This window comes from Podarcis pityusensis, assembly GCF_964106645.2.
Source record: "Podarcis pityusensis genome assembly, chromosome: 6".
NCBI lineage: Eukaryota > Metazoa > Chordata > Lepidosauria > Squamata > Lacertidae > Podarcis > Podarcis pityusensis.
This window is the reverse complement of record NC_138030.1, coordinates 45,067,135-45,083,963: the sequence shown is the minus strand read 5'-3', so window position 1 is coordinate 45,083,963 and position 16,829 is coordinate 45,067,135. Positions and strand designations below refer to the sequence as shown.

The window sequence follows — 16,829 nt, the reverse complement described above, 5'->3', positions numbered from 1 at the left end:
AAAAGTGATCATTAGAAGGTGGCCATCTACAAAGGGATTCTTTTCTGAGCTGGTTCAGTCAAGTTGATTCATGGCAGCATGCCCATAGGTTGAATAGATCCAGAGGTGCTTAGACAAAAAGCTACACTTGTAAGTGTACAAATGAGTTAAACTGCATTGTGATTGCTTTATTAGGCTCTTGCCTTCTGAAGCCTGCAAACTGCTTACTGCTTTAGTAGGATGCAATTTTAGGCCAGGTAAACTCAATCCCCAAACCTGTTATATCAGTTTAACCAACATGTGAATTAGCCAGGTGTGTGCTTAAGAATGACAAGGAGGCAACTGGTGCAACGTGCGCTATGACAAGTTCCCTAGTAGTCAATTTGTCATGTGCAAATTAAAGTCTCTTTATTTCCACATCCACAGACTTCATTTTTGTTTTTCTCTTGACAGCTAGAAATTATCTAGAACCAAAAAAGGCATCTTTAGGTGTCAAGACATTTGCACTGCAGGGTCATAGAGCACCAGCCTTGCTCTCTAGTACTGGTTGCATACAAGGAAGACCATAGTGGATAGCGAGAACGCTGAAGATTGAAACACTGTTTGTTGGGACAAGAGAAAGGGAAAGAGAAAAGCAAAGGCAAAGAAAACAGTTCAAATACATGTATTGCCCAAGTCACCTGTGAAGCTCTTAATCATGCCAATAGGTTAGGTTCAATAGCTAGTTCCCAGCTTGGCGGCCAACCAATGGCAATGTGTTTTCTGCTTCGGCAAGGCCAGCAATGTATCTTGCCCCAGCGCTTGCTTAAGCCGCTGTAGTTGGGTTAAAGGTAAGTTATAAAGCATTACAGGCTACAGGAAAAGCTTGAAGTTTTGCCATAGATGCTCCTGTTCAAGGCAAACTTTATTTACAAAACAAAGACAAGTGCCCAGATACAAAATCGTCATTGTAGAAAGAAGTACCCAACTCAACTTAAAACGCTTGGTTGAAGAAATATATTAAGGCCCCTTCTAACTGACATACTAACTAGGAAGAAGGAACCTGTGACCTTCCAAAGGTTGTTGGGGTACCACTTCCATCACCATTGACCACTGGGCCAAACTGGCTGGGGATGATGGGAGTCCAACAACTTCTGGAGAGCTACAGGTTCCCCAACCCTGTGCTCCCTGCATGGTGCTCCCAGCAAAACTGCATCCCCCTGGATACACAGTTGGGCATCTGTTCATTACCACACATTTCCAACTGTAAAATGAAGGATAATACTATAACACACCCCCCCCAAAAAACCAAAAGATTAGCTGTGCAACTTGTTCACTTTCCCTGCCTCCGTAGAGGGGCACGTCACGGGAACCTAGCGACCAAGTGATGTACTCATTATGTATGGAGACATTTAGGATAGCTGGCATTTAGCAATTGCACTGTAATGTCATAACTGCTGCGGCTATGACACTGCTGTCACAAAAGGAAGCAGAGGTCAGTTGGGTTTTGTTTGTTTTTCATAAAGCTGAGCCTTTCGGGACTGTAGTTCATAGTACCTGAAGTTTCAGGAGCTTCAGAACCTCCACCTATATCCATCTCAAATGAAATAGGAATGCCATGCCAAGCCAGAGCTTTTCCAGATCCAAACGTGCAACTCTCTAGGCTGCTCTGTGCACAAAATCTTCACGGGCAAGTGTGTCGGCAGCAGGGACCCACACCTACTCACCTCCCTCACTAGGAGCCTAGGCAAAAGGACACAGTTCTCAAGTGGAAAGAAAGGCAGTAGGTTCAAACTTAATGGCCCTTGAGAGTACTTAAAGTTGGCATGCATGCCAAGTAGATGAGGTCATGTGTCCACAACTTGTCGTTTGTCTGAGCTGAGCAGCATTAAGCTTTCACGTCCATAAAAGAAGGGCGGTAGGGTTGGTATCCTCCCCAGGCTCGCATCACCTGCAACGTACAATAGACACTTTCATTGCATCCACCCGATCAAGTACATCCATCATACCTTCATCAGCAATCGTCTCATTTTCTCAGAATAAACACTTCCCACAACAGAGCAGTCTTATATTTGCAACTGAGAGCAATCAGCTGGCAGTTTCTGTTTCAAAGGGATTGTTTTTCTCCTTGCACAGTTTTGAGCCAAATCAGCTGATTGACTGGAAATCTCCTGCATCATGCCAGAGCCAGAAAAGAGAAAGCAGACACACTGCGAGTTCACTGCTCAAAGTGAAAAGGCAATTGACATTTACCAAAATGAGTACGAGAATTGATTCTACCAGCGCACTAATTAAATTTCTGCTGAACATCTCTATTATGGGACACCTTACATAACTAGCTCTAGACACAACATGGCTTCTGCTGGTAGAAGTGGTGGTTAGACCAATGGAAACTGAACTTCCATTTTTTATTCTGTGGGTGGAACGTTAGCAGGAAGAGAGCTTGCACCAGGCACGCCAACCGCACAGTTGCCTGTATTGCATCTATCTTCCAAAATGCATTCAGCTAGTAAAACTCTGCAGACAATGCAGACGTGTTAAGTTTTGCTCGTTAAAAAAAGGCAATGACACCATGGCTTCAAAAATGCTTCTGGGTCCTAGGCACGTGCCCCAGGCCCTGCACACAGTTGAACAAGCAGTAAAATTCCCAAATGATCAAGAACCTGAGATTCCTCCCCCCCCCCCCAAGCCACAGTAGGGTTAAAGCATTTTCATGCTTCTGTTAGCAGGTTGCAGTCTTCATTATGTAACTATGAAAAGGGGCAGATGAACTTAAAACCAAGCTCACTATTAACACAATGACACAGACACTGATTACTCATAAAAGCTGTAGACATTTCTTTGCTAGAAGAATCCCTGCACAAATTATGTATTGCTTGGGTCACTGACCCAATTTTCAGCAAAACTCCATGTTGGTTAGCATTATTAAAAATATGCCTGGCTGCTTTTAGGCTTTGACCACACCCTTTAAATGGTAACTCGGCTGTAGTGCTTGTCTGTGGCATTCCAATGGCTTAATGCAATGGTCATGAAACTGCCAGAAACTGACAAACAGTAAGCTGGAAATGCCAGAGAACTAAGCATCTCATTTTTCTAAATGCTACCCCCTCCCCATTGCTGTTTTTCACATAAGAGGCTGAAGATGGAAAGACTTGGGGACATTTTCAAAAACCCTGTGCAAATGCGGTCCTTGACACGCAAAAGATGTCTACCCCAGCTCTAATGTACTAAAACACTAAAAATGGGTGCAGCCACTATTTTTTTCTATTGGTCATCTTTGATCTATGGAAGAAGAACACCAAAGAGAGCCAATCCAGTGAAAGATTGCTTTAAAATGTAGTGCTTATATGCCTTGGAACCAATCCACATCCAAAGCACAAAACCACAAAGTTAAGAAACACATGCATCTTACACCAGGTGTGGGGCAACTCTCAGCTGCATGCTATACAGCCCTTGGTATCTCTGGCAGGCTCCACCCATGGCTTTCGTGCCTGGGAGAGGCACCCTCCCCCCCCACTTGAAGAGTGTGCGCTTTGTAAGCATGGATCCCACTAGATTCACGCTTGCAAAATACTTCCTTGCCCAGGGCCAAGAAATTCCCGACAGAGTTATGTGAACCCATTTCAGAAAGGATCCCGAGGTCCTTATTCCAAAGGCCTTGCCCTCTAATCTGCCTAACAAAATTGCTGCACAGGTCTATTCCCCCTTTTGCACCGTGCCATTTTGTTTGGCGGAAAACACCTTGTCTCTCCCGAGATGCAGAAAAGGAAAGAAATGCAGGAAGAGAGCTGGGTGGGTGCATTAATGGATGGTTGGTATGCGAGTGGAGAGAGAGAAATGCCCCAAAGAATGGATGGTTTGAGAGGTAAGAGTATTTTGCATGGGCCTGCAATTAATTAATCATATTACAGTGGCACCTTGGGTTAAGAACTTAATTCGTTCTGGAGGTCCGTTCTTTTTTTAAAAAAATTATTTTTATTAAAGATTTTCTTGATTTACAGAGGTATGTGCTAAGTCTCTCGTATCTGGAGGTCCATTCTTAACCTGAAACTGTTCTTACCCTGAAGCACCACTTTAGCTAATGGGGCCTCCTGCTGCTGCCGCTGCACGATTTCTGTTCTCATCCTGAAGCAAAGTTCTTAACCCGAGGTACTATTTCTGGGTTAGCGGAGTCTGTAACCTGAAGTGTCTGTAACCTGAAGCATCTGTAACCTGAGGTACCACTGTAGTTCTTGAAAATTTGAAATCGAGCCTGGGTAGCTCAGTTGATAGAGGATCGGACTTTTTCCTGCCCTGCAGGGGCTTGGATGAGATGGCCTTTGGGTACCCTTCCAACTCTACAATTTTATGATTCTGTAGGTCCCAAGTAAGCTCACCTTTGTGTCTTCTGGCTCCACCAGAAGTTCCTGCTCGGCCTCATGGAGCTCCTCTGCAGGATCATAGCTGTACATTGGCAGCAAGTGATGGCGTAACCGGTCATACCTGAGAGACAGATCAGCAGAAAGAAATGATACCCCTTTCCCACTTCCCTATGTGGCAACTGGCTTTTGTACAAGAGCAAATACAAAATTAGGGTGGATAGATTAGTTTGCGGGCAAAGTGTTTCCCTGCACTGAAAGCCACCCCTATTCCCAGAAACCATTTCCCCCCAGGTAGAAAAGGAAGGGGCATGCAATAGATAAAATACTATTAATCCCCACACAAATAATCAGCATGAGTTTATCTCAAATAATCCCATAAACTGCCCAAAGCATAGAAACTGACTTATCATATGTAGAACCAGCTAAATATACAGCTAATAGCCATACACACAAAAGCTCCTGTGTTCTCAAGCAGAGACAAAAGCCGTTTTCTTGAGCAAGAAAAGAAAAGTTGGTTCTGAAGAGCCACATGACCCCAAACTCCCCATTTCCAACGAGAACTAATTGGTCACCCAGCACAAGCCCCTTACCTTCTCTTCTTCTGAATGTACATCATCTGCAATGTGAAAAGAGAAACAGCCATGAGAGAAGCATACAGAGCGTCTACGGATTATTTCTCCTTTCGAGGAATGAAGCATGGAACAAGAAAGAAAAGGATTAACAGGGCAACAGACGCCAGCAGCAAGAGAAGCATTTCCTATACCCGTCCACGGACAAGAAGCAAACCTGACAATGGCAATGTCACACGATAGCAGGCTGCAGTATGAGAACCCCTGGCTCTCAGTATTGGATGACAACAAAGATATCAAGAGAAGCCGCTCCATGACAGTATCTATTTATTTATTTAAAATATTTTCATACCCCTTCTCAAGGAGGGAGCTTCGCAAAGCACACTGCACTCCCCATTAGCCCTTTCCACACTTGTCTCCCCTGAGGAAAACCGCTCTGCAGCACTTAATTGGCGCAAATGGCAATTTGGGTTTTCCCCAGATTGCTGTTTGTTCTGGACTATCACTAAAGAGCGGGTTTTCCCTTGGAAAGGAGCGGGGCAAGGGGGAAACTGCTCCCCCTAGGCACGTCACAAGTGGAAGTACGAATAAGCCCAAAGTCCCATCCCATTATCCATTTTTTAGGCAAGGCAAAGGCCAAAGAAGAAACTGCTTATTTTAAGTCCACAGCCTCTGGGCATACTTAAGGGAAATTGCGGTCACAAGGGCCAGATTTAACACATTAAAATGGTGGGTTTGTCCAATAATAATTATTATTTATTCCCCACCCATCTGGCTCCTGTTTAACATAGAACAGGAAAATATTTCAAATTCCCTCCACTTGAGGCAGGGAAAGAATCAAGATTTTCAAGAGTCGTACTCAAGTGCTTTATTCCTCCTCTCTCCCAATAGTGCTTTTCTTGTGTTATGAGTCTTTTAGATTGTACAAATAAATGATGATGATGATTATCATGGTACGCCTGAGGGCAGGGAATGTCTTACTGAAATTTGCAATTTACTCTGGGAGCCTTTTTTGGCTGAAGAGCAGAAACATAGGAAGCTGCCTTTGACAGAGCCAGACCATTGGGTTCATCTAGCTCAGTACTGCCTGACACAGACTGGCAGCAACTCTTCGGGGTTTCAGAAAAGGGCTTCTCCCAGCCCTACCTGGAGATGAAAGGAATCAAACCTGGGACCTGCCGCTAAGCTGCAGCCCATATGGATGAAAACACTTCAAATAAGTAAATAAATAATATGTATGCCCTGTAAATTATGAAGGACAGACTCATGTTGAGCTTCTGCCTCTAAAATACTTCAAAACAGGGGCCCAGTCCTTTCCCATTTACTCCTTCTATATTCTTAAGACAAACTTAAAATGAAAGGAAGTGCATCCTTCAAAACCAGATCAGCAATTATGTAGTTTAACTCAAGGTACCTACACCCAGCTACAAATTATGTCACTGAAAGCAACCCTTATACAGCAGTATCTAATTTCAGGTGCCCAGTTAAATGAGTACATGAACTTTATCTAGACCTGGCTTAATAAACTAATTGCTGGATCTAATTTGCAACCAGAGCCTGCTGCAAAAGGTGACGTTTGAATTCAGTGGGCCTCTAAGCACATTCCAAAACCAGCCTTCTATTTTTCAGAACTGAACTGAGCTCACTGTTCTTCCACACTGGTTAGCATTCTTCATTTCAGCAGCCTAACCTAGGTAGGAAAAGCCATTTTGTTGTTGCTATTACTAAGCAGCTGGGAATTGCAAACCCATGCCAATCTAATTCAGATTCCCCCAGAGATCTATCCGGAGATCTAGCTCTACCTTCTGCCCACTTCTGCTAAGCAGCCCGCTGATTACAGTAGGGTTAAGTAAAAACCAAAGGTTATTGTAGTGCAGGGCAGGGGAGTTTGGCTGCCTTCTAGCTCAACAGGAAGGGGAAATGGTTTGGAAAGAAGGTGCAACTTTATAATGCAGAAGTGAGAAGGCAGAAAAGGTGGCAAGGCTCAGCAGGACACAGTGAATGACCGAGCTTCCCCATTCACCCATCTCCCTTTATGGGGCTCTACAACCGGTCAAATGTTCCTCTCACCACAGAACAAGCAAAGCATCATCCAAACAGACCAAGCGCTCCTCACTGCACCCACTCATGCACCTCACCAGATGTCATGCTAATTCCAGATGAGGCTCAACAGTTTCTGAGACCAATTTGGCAACACTGCTGGTAAGAAACGGAAGCGCAGCTGCAGCCAGAACCAAATACCGAGACAACAGCCAGCTGCCCAACTGCTTGATTTGAACCAGCTACTTTTACAAGAGATTTGCTCAGGGATTTATACTTGCGGGGGGGGGGGGGCATGGGGCAGCTCCATGTATTCCATTGCTGTAATAAAAATACATTTTTAAACCTAAGCCTCTGCTTAACTTGTTGCTGGTAAAGATGGGCAAAGCTGCCCCACTAGATCAGTGTGTTTTGCTACTGTTGATGTTTCAAAGTATGATTTGGTTTATATAACTTATGTACTATTCTGTTTGCTGGCTCAATTCAAAGTACAGTGGTACCTCGGGTTACATATGCTTCAGCTTACATACGCTTCAGGTTAGACTCCGCTAACCCAGAAATAGTACCTCAGGTTAAGAACTTTGCTTCAGGATGAGAACAGAAATCGTGTTCCGGTGGCACGGCGGCAGCAGGAGGCCCCATTAGCTAAAGTGGTGCTTCAGGTAAAGAACAGTTTCAGGTTAAGTACGGACCTCCAGAATGAATTAAGTACTTAACCCGAGGTACCACTGTACTGGTTGTGATTAGGACCCCAATGTCTTTTAGAGGACCTCTCCCAATAGGAACCTTTCTCCAAAAGGTCCTCATCTGGGTGCCATCTTTGAGAGATGTTCAGAGGGTGGCAACAAGACAGAAGGGCTTTGGGTGGTGGTTCCCCTTCTGTGGAATGCTCTTCCCAGTGGTGGCACCATCCACCTCAGCACCAGATTAAAACTTATTTCATCTCCCCAGCATTTGGACAATTTGTGACAAGCTTGTTGATGGCCTATCGGATGAAATGTTCTGGCTGCTGCTGTTTTTAAAGTTTTCCTGCTGGGTTTGTTTCTAGGTTGTCTGAAAAGTTCTAATGAAGTTAAGCCATTTTGGCTTTTAACCTTTCTGTAAGTCACTTAGAGACCTTTTTCTTTCAGTATAGAATCATAGAATTGTAGAGTTGGAAGGGACCCTGGGAATAATCTAGTCCAGCCCTCTGCAATGCAGGAATATACAACTGTCCCATATGGGGATCGAACCTGCATTGTTGATGTTATCAGCACCATGCTCTAACCGACTGAACTATCCACTAATAAAGGAAATTAAGAAGGAGCAGCAGGAGGAGGAGAAAGGAAAAGAAAAGAAAAGAAAAGAAAAGAAGGAAGGAGGGAGGGAGGGAAGGAAGGAAGGAAGGAGTTTATTAGATTATTTTTAATGACTGTATTAGTAACCCAATAAATAAATGTGTAGCATTTGGAGCTCATCTGGTTGAATTCAAGACAACTCACCACAGCTACGATGACTCCGACGACAGTGATAAGAAAAAATGGCACCAGAACATAGCCCACCAAGGAGTCGTTGGGCGGCCCAGCAGAGGTGGGCATAGTGGTGTTACTCATGGCATAGGAAGCTGTAGCTCAAGGGGGAACAGCAAAGCAGCTTCTGTCTTCATCGGACAGTCTGCCTGGCAATCACAAAAACAAACAGTCAAAAGATTAAAACACATTATTCAAGCAGCCATGATCCTCTCTTCTCCTTCTCCCCCCCCCCCCAAAAAACAACAACTGCGCATGAGGCGGTACATTAAGTCACAAGCCAGTCACATGTTCCCGCCCCCCTTCGCATTAGATTCGGTACTACAGTGGGGGTGAATAAAACCCTTTTAAGTGGTATTTAGCCTCGAGGCATGGATCCACAGTGTCTGAAGCAAGATAAAGAATTAAAAGGCAAGTGAGGAGGTTCTTTGCTACTGCTCTGTTAAGCAATGCTGTTTGCCCCAAGGCAGTTTGATGTGAAAGAAGCTGCTCCAATGGAAAGGAAGGACAAGAACACTGCAAACACAGCAGTACAGGACTGGAAGTTTTGCCCATTCAGCCATGTTTGGCTCGTTTTGGCCAGTGGGGGGGGGGGGGAGCAGGAGAAAAGGGAGAGCACTACCTGCACCTCCCTGCAATGTATACAGAGCATAACTCCCACTTCAGTCATCTTAATATGCTCTATCCACCAGTCCAAACCAAAAAGTCTATACACCATCTTTTTTAAGCAAAAAGGGGCCCTGCTAATCCAGGGAGGGGAGGGAACCCCATTATTAATAATTATAATTTAAATAAAGTTGTTACGTGCTTTATCTTGCCCAGTGCAACCCAAAGTGACTTACAAACTATTATTGTTACTGTTATTGTTATTTACCCACCCTAAGGGCCCGGGGTGGGTTGCAACATTAAAACACAATATTAAACACTGCTTAAAACAACTCACAATCACAAATATAAGTTGGGTCCTAAAAAGATATAACTAAAGTGTCAAAAGCCAAAGTAAAGAGGCACGTCTTTCAGCACCCTCTGGAAGCTGTACAAGGATGATGCCAAGGGGACTTCTGCAAAGAGGAGTTCCACAGCTTCGGGGCCACCACACAGAATGCCCTCTCCTGAGCTGCTGCCACCAGCCCCACGCCTCTGATGGTGGAGGAACGACCAAGAGGGCACCCTCTGCTAATCTCAGCACCTAAGAGGGTCTGTAGGGAACAGAGGCATACCCAGTAGTAGTAGTAGTAATACTAATAATAATAAATTTATTATTTATACTCCACCCATCTGGCTGGGTTTCCCCAGCCACTCTGGGCAGCTTCCAACAGAACACTAAAATACAATAACCTATTAAGCATTAAAAGCTTCCCTAAACAGGGCTGCCTTCAGATGTCTTCTAAAAATTTGGTAGTTATTTTTCTCTTTGACATCTGGTGGGAAGGAATTCCACAGGGCGGGTGACACTACCGAGAAGGCCCTCTGCCTGGTTCCCTGTAACTTGGCTTCTCGCAGCGAGGGAACCGCCAGAAGGCCCTCGGCGCTGGACCTCAGTGTCCAGGCAGAACAATGGAGGTGGAGACGCACCTAGACTTCCTTGCACCCTTAGCAAGGAGCTGTATCACACACACTCCCAGTCCCTTGCACCCTTGGCAATCATTGGCTCTCTCCACCTTACCTAGTGCTTTTTGCCACCCCCTGGGCCTATGCCCTTGGCAGGGGCCAACCCAACCCAACCCAACCCAACCCTAGGTACACCCCTAGTAGGCAAGGAGCTCTTAGTGCAGGAGTGAAGTCTCCCTTCAGAGTGATAATCAGGCTCCCCAAGCCCTGTAATTAATTGGTGGGGGGGGAGGAACAAGCTGTGTGTTTAAGGGCACATCTATTGGCCCTCAAAATCTACACTACTGGCACAGGCAGAGGGGCTACTGGCTAAGCAGAAGGTCACCACTTACAGACCTGTTGCCAAGAGAGCAGGGCAGCTGTGCCTTAAGAAAAGCTTAGGGGGAGGGCCCATGGTTTGCACACAGATGGTTCCAGGTTCGATCCCCGGCATTTCTGGGGACATCCGTTTGAAGCCATGGAGGACCACCACCAGCCAGGGTAAGACAATACTAAACTGGATGGGCCAAAGTCCTGATTCAGTATAAAGCCACTTCCTAGGTTCCTAATATTTCCAGAGAATACACAGTGTCAAGACAACCTGTTCAGAAGCTTTCGGAGGACTCCCCTTTCATCATTTTGATTTTCATCTGCAGAAGGAACCAGTTCATATCTTAGGGATCCTCAGACACCGCAAGGAGAATGCCGTTTCCCCAAAACTAGTTCATCCTAAATGCAAGTGAAATATGGGTCTAATCCTGAGACATGGCCTCGACCTAGCTTTGACTTGGTTCAAGCCATGAGATACAGTAAGCCGTGTGGCATAAGTTCTATGTGGAGCCCCTCCCCCAAGGGGCACAAGTCCTTTGATCAAACAGTTTCCACCCCAGTCTCCTCACATTTCCTCAAGCTTTAGGATGGGCAGCAAGGTACTCTGGAGTAAGTTCTCAAGAGGATGAGGATGAGGATGATTGCTGCTCCATTTATATCCCACCTTTCCCCCCAAGGAGCTCGTACATGCCTCTCCTCCGCCCTCCATATTATCATCACAACAACCCTGTGAGGTAGGGTAGGCTGGGGACTGACTGGCCCAATCCAGTAAACTTCATGGCTGAGTGGAGGTTTGAAATCTGGTCACCCAAGTCCTAGCCTGCCAGCCCAAGTACATTTTTACGAGGGAAATGTCATCACATCAAACGTTGGTGCTGATGATCATTTCTCCTTATCAACACCAGGCAGTTGTGCAACAACGAGATTAAAACTGGGGAAGGGGTAACGTGCTATCGCCCAAGTAAAATATTGCAGACAACTCTATAAGGCTTATCAGAGGTCAAAAACTTGCAAGCCAGCCGACCTGCACGTATACCAGTGTGCTGCAGAGTGGCTTGAGAAACGTATGTCTGGAAAGCTACTCACTCCCCAGGGGGAATTGTTAGTTCACTATGGCCCCATCTGCACTATGCATTTAAAACATTATCATACCACTTTAAACAGCCATGGTAACCCCCAAAGAACCCTGGGTACTGCCATTTGATAAGAGTGCGGAGAGAGTTGTTAGGAGACCCCTAGTCCCCTTACAAAGCTACAATTCGCAGGCTGGTTTAATAATAATCCTCAAGCTTAAACCTTCCCCAGCACTTCTTTGCACTCTCCTCGAGTGTGACAAAATATTATTTGTTTGTTTGTTTACTTATTTATTAAATTTCTACACCACCCTTCATCCCAGGATCACAGGACAGTTTACAATATAAACACACACAAATACGTACCATGGTAACAAAAAAAAAACCACCCCAATAACGCCCTCCCACACACACTTCATGGAATTTTGATAATGCTTCTTGCTTGTCTGGATTGGGGAAACCAGAAGGATGTGAGTGAGAGTGTGTGCAGCGCAGAAACAAGCCTACTGTGCAAATATATATTTTATATATGCTCTCCTCACCCGCCACTGGCATCCCTAGGAGGTTCCCTAGGAGGGAATATGGCCCTTGGACTGTAGAAGGTCCCTCAACAGTATATCCAAAGAGCAACAAGGCCCTGCTTCCCAAAGGAACTAAACTGTTGGCACTAAAGGACTCCACTACACTCTCAAGAGCACAGGTTCATTAGCCTGCCCTGAACTATGGCAGGCCTGGGCTTTAAATCTGCATTCACCAGCGTGCAGCTAGCTAGCTAGTTGATTCCCATCGAAGTTCATTTCAGAAACGGCACCCCTACAGCCAGCCTTCCTTCCACCCCAGCTCACGTCCAGCTTCCCAGTGCTCTCAGGCTGCAATCCTACACGCAAAGAAGCAACCTCAGTTTAACAAACAACTTCCTCCCGAGTAGGCATGCTCAGAATCAGGCTCCAAGGCTGCAGTCCCGCGCTGTGCGCCTTTCTATTCGGCAACAAGCCCCCCCTTAATTCCGTAGCTCATGCAACCGAGTAAAAACATGCAGCAGCACAGAGGATTAGGTTGCATAATTACGCAGGGACGCGGCGCAGCGATTCGCAACGAGAGCGCAATCCCAGCAGCGTCACTTGGCAACTGGGGCCAAAATCCGGGGAGGGCCAAGCCTTGCCCAGCAAATTTAAACCCCTTTCTCCGACTCCAAGCAAGAGCGCCACACAGCTTACCCCTCCAGCACTCCCGGAGGCCCACGGCAACCGCTCCGGGAACTGTCACGGCCCCAGTTAGGGATCCATCTTCCTTTCTCCCGAACCTAAGAGAGAGAAAAGGACCGCGCGCCGAAGAATCGGTTATGGTGTTTGCTCGCCAGGCTTCCTCCGCCGTCCCCTCTCCCACGCCAGCTCTTCCTTCTCGTCTAATCCACCTCTCCATTGGCTTTCATTGCTACAACCCCCGTCCCACCGCAACCCCGGCCGCCGCCGCCGCCGCCTCCTCCGATCGCTCCAAACAGACCCGCCCCGGCCAGGCGATCAATCGCTTCCTCACCTGCGCCGCCGCCGCCGCTCACGCCCCTACAGCCGCCACCAGGAAGAGCCGAGAAGCGCGTGACTGACAGCGCAGATCAGAGCCAGAAGAGCCGCGGCCAATCCTCGAGGGGCGAGGAGGAGCCGGGCCCGGGCAAGCGTGGGCCGGACAAGGTGCCATGGGCAACTGGGGACGGTAGAGGGCAGCAGGCGCCTGAATAAACCCGAAGGAAGGCCGTAATGACGAAAAGCGTCAGGCTGGTTTTTTGAGATTGCTGTACTCAGGTTGTGTTCACACTCCGGTTTACTGCGCGCTGACTGCGTTTTCATCCGTGTTCAAACGATGTTATCCGAAATGCGTATGCAGCCCGTATTTTGCAAGAAGGTACTACGGCCTGATGTGCTGTTTCTCAAACCACCTTCACAAGGATTGGAGTCCTTAAAACGTTCCTAATTTGCCTCCAGCAAGTTAAACATAGTAATCCAACTATACTCGGTTATGGCAATTTACTATGATACTCTAGTAATGAGGATTCGGAAGAGGATGCTGCTGCTGCTGCTATCCTAAACACCATCCCAGCTGATCCTTCCTGAAAGCTTTGCTTTTAGCTCTAAACAAGCTGTGTGTGCTTTTGTTTACTTTGCTCATAGGGCAGCTGCAAATTGCAGTGCCAGTGGGACACCTGCTACCTTAATTTTCCCAGATGTATTTTAGACATTTCCTCCATGGGCCCTGAATCCTTTAAGTGCTTTGAAACACTCCTACAGTACTCTAGGATCTCTTGTGCCCAGTGTGTTTATCACATTGTCAGCCACTAGAGTGCCTTCCCTGACTTAGTGCCCTCCTGATGTTATAGACTACAATTCCCATCAGCACTAGCCTGCATTTGTTCACTGAGGCTGATGGGAATTGTAGTCCAAAACAACTGGAGAGCGTCAGGCTGAGGAAAGCCTACGCTAGAGCTCACGTGGTCTTCTTTTTAGAAATTATGCATCGTTGGTGGCTGCCTCTGTGAATGCGTGGGACAGGGGCGAAGGCACGCATTTTTTTTAGAGGGGGCTCTGAAAAAAGGGTTATATTTAAAATGCATACTTGTCGTTGCTTTACGTATAAAAGTGAAGAACCAAAGAAAACGTATCTGCCAAGGTGAGTCCCAGTCCCAGGCAGGTGGGGAAAGGGGAAAGGCCGGTGGTCTCCGCCTCCTCGTATTCTAGGACTGAAGGTTGGGGCAGGAAAACAATGGTTCGGGAGACAAAATACGTTGTTTCTTGGGGGGGGGGTTAGGAAGAGACGACACGCCCCCTGTTGCCCCCTCTCTTGCGCAGCTGGCGCTTAATTCGTTTCGCGCACGCGCGCATCCCCACGCCAACGCGGATACGCGGTACAACAAAGGGGAGGCGGAGGAGAGGAGCCGTCGCGAGCCCCTCGTCCCGCCCCCAGCCCTGTCTTCCGAGGAAGCCGGAGGCGAGGAATGCGCGCGCAGAGAAATGCGGCGGAGACCTGCCAGGGTATACTGTACAGAATATGGTCTTTTTAAAAAATAATAATAAAGAATGAATTAATGGCGCACAGCTGTGCGTTTCTACTCAGAAGTCCCCTTGAGTTCCGTGAGGCAGACTCCCAGGTAAGTGAGTAACAGGACTACAGCGTAAGGACAGGGAGATTTTCAGATTATAAAAAGGAAATATGTCCCCCTGGCACAAGAGGGTGCAAGTCTCAAGTCATATTCAGCACGCCTCCTATGCATTATATTGAAAATATGTACAACCGTGCTGAGTGGGTTATTATTGTTCTCTCCATATTCCATATACTGAAAGAGCTGTGGCCAGGAGAGGGCAGGATTCCTTCTTGAAAGAGGTGTGTCTGGCACCTTCATTGTATAGCTTTCCTTGGAGGCTGAAGAAGCGACTCTGAGATATAAATTATAATTAGGATGCACCCTGTCCTCCTGAATGTAAATTGCTGCACCGGCTTTTAATATTGTATTTTTATATTTGTTGTAACCCAGCCTGAGACCTTATGCTGAAGGGCAGGTAAGTCAAATAATGTATTATTATTACTATTATTATTATTTTATTGAATTTATATACCACCCTATACCTGGAGGTCTCAGGGCAGTTCACAAAACAAAATTAAAATATAAAACCACCAAATATATCATCAAAATAAAAACAACCCAATAACCACCCCGCAAAAACCCTACATTTTAAAAGGGCATAGGATGTCAATCAAATCAACCAAAGGCCTGGTTAAGAAGGAATGTTTTTGCCTGGGGCCTAAAGGTGTATAATGAAGGGGCCAGGCGACCTTCCCTGGGGAAAGCATTCCAGACAAGGAGCCACTGCAGAGAAGAGCCATTCTCGTGTTGCCATCCTCCGGACCTCTCGAGGAGGAGGCACACAAAGGAGGGCTTCAGAAAATGATCTCAGGGTCCAGGTAGGTTCATATGGAAAGAGGTAGTCCTTGAAGTATTGCGGTCCTGAGCCGTTTAAGGCTTTATAGGTCAAAACCTGAACTTTGAATTGAGCCCAGAAACTAATTGGTAGCCAGTGCAGTCCGACTATGATTGGTGTAATATGCTCAAACTGTCTTGCTCCAGTGAGCAACCTGACCGCTGAATTCTGCACTAGCTGAAGTTTCCAAACCATCTACAGAGGCAGCCTTACGTATAACGCATTGCAGCCTTGAGGTTACCAGATCATAGACAATAGTAGTTAGGCTATCCCTGTCCAGATGAGGGCGTAGCTAGGCCACCAGCCGAAGCTGATGGAAGGCACTCCAGGCCACCTGAGCCTCAAGCAACAGCAAAGGATCCAGGAATGCCCCCAAGCTGTGACTGCTTCTTCAAAGGAAATGTAACCCCATCAAGAGCAGGCAATCTCCCACCCATCTGATCTAAGGAACTACCCACTAACAGTGCCTCAGTCTTATCTGGATTGAGTTTCAGTTTGTTGGCTCTCAGCCAGTCTATTACTGAGGTAAGACACTGGTCCAGCACTTCCACTGCCTCACCTGCAGATGTAAAGGAGAAATAGAGCTGAGTGTCATCAGCATACTGCTGACAACGAACTCCAAACCTCCGGATAACTCCACCCAGTGGTTTCATGTGCGGTAGATGTTAAACAACATGGGGGATAGGACTGAGCCCTGAGGAACTCCACATTGAAGGTTCCATGATGTCTGAAAAGCATTCCCCAAGCAACACCCTCTGGGAACAACCATCCAAGTAGGACTGGAACCACCGTAAAGCGGTGCCACCCACCCCTAGTTTAGAGAGTCGTTCCAGAAGGATACCATGGTTGATGGTATTGAAAGTCACTGAGAGGTCAAGAAGAATTAACAGGGACATGTTTCTCTTGTTCCTCTCTCTAAAGGGCGACCAAAGCAGTTTCTGTGCCAAAACCAAGCCTAAACCCCTATTGAAATGGATCCAGAAAATCAGTTTCTTCCAAATAATATATATGCAGAGACTGGTTTGCTAAGACAACCCAGTGAATTTATAGCGAGGAAACATTTGAACATTTATAAGTGTCTCCATGCACAAAAGCACATTTTAGCATACCGCTGCAATGCTAAATATGGAATAGTCACCATGTTCCAGTTGGTTGTCAGTCATCTGCCCTCTTGGTATGCAGTGTGCCACTGATAATGTTATTTCTGGTTTTTGAAGTTTTTCATTTGTATTTTACTGGTGTAATGGAATTTGATCTTTATTGCCATGATGTGCAGTTTACAATGTGCTGGATAAAATGAAGAAACCAATTAAAATATTAATGTTTTTTTAAAGAATGATCAAAATGGATCATACTTGGAACTACCCTTCTTCACCCGTTCAAATGTAGCACAGAGCAGGTGCATCTGTCTTAATTTTGGGACTTAGGAGGG

At 46.2% G+C, this 16,829-nt stretch overlaps 1 protein-coding gene across 4 annotated transcripts; it reads right to left on the bottom strand.

Annotated features, from left to right (window-relative positions):
- Positions 1-844: 844 nt before the first annotated feature.
- Positions 845-13,090, bottom strand: SMIM29 (small integral membrane protein 29). 4 transcript variants are annotated; one of them, XM_081010196.1, is made up of 6 exons: positions 12,966-13,090; positions 12,647-12,732; positions 8,410-8,585; positions 4,910-4,935; positions 4,335-4,440; positions 845-1,909 (listed from the first exon to the last, which is right to left on the bottom strand). In XM_081010196.1, the coding sequence occupies exons 3-6, from the start codon at positions 8,518-8,520 to the stop codon at positions 1,847-1,849; spliced, it is 306 nt and encodes a 101-aa protein (XP_080866322.1). In that variant the 5' UTR covers positions 8,521-8,585; positions 12,647-12,732; positions 12,966-13,090; the 3' UTR covers positions 845-1,846. The 4 variants fall into 4 exon arrangements, with proteins under 4 accessions (XP_080866322.1, XP_080866324.1, XP_080866323.1 ...); XM_081010198.1 differs by lacking the exon at positions 12,647-12,732 and having other exon boundaries at positions 12,966-13,068; XM_081010197.1 differs by lacking the exon at positions 12,966-13,090 and having other exon boundaries at positions 8,410-8,581; positions 12,647-12,886.
- Between the last annotated feature and the right edge of the window lie 3,739 nt (positions 13,091-16,829).

Bases quoted from the DNA above. Each gene is read 5' to 3' on its own strand.
- SMIM29 (XM_081010196.1), bottom strand. From the start codon at position 8,520: ATGAGTAACACCACTATGCCCACCTCTGCTGGGCCGCCCAACGACTCC. The intron at 4,441-4,909 runs GTAAGGGGCTTG...TCTGTCTCTCAG, and splicing joins TACATTCAGAAGAAGAGAAG to GTATGACCGGTTACGCCATC. The intron at 1,910-4,334 runs GTGAGCTTACTT...TGTACGTTGCAG, and splicing joins TGGAGCCAGAAGACACAAAG to GTGATGCGAGCCTGGGGAGG.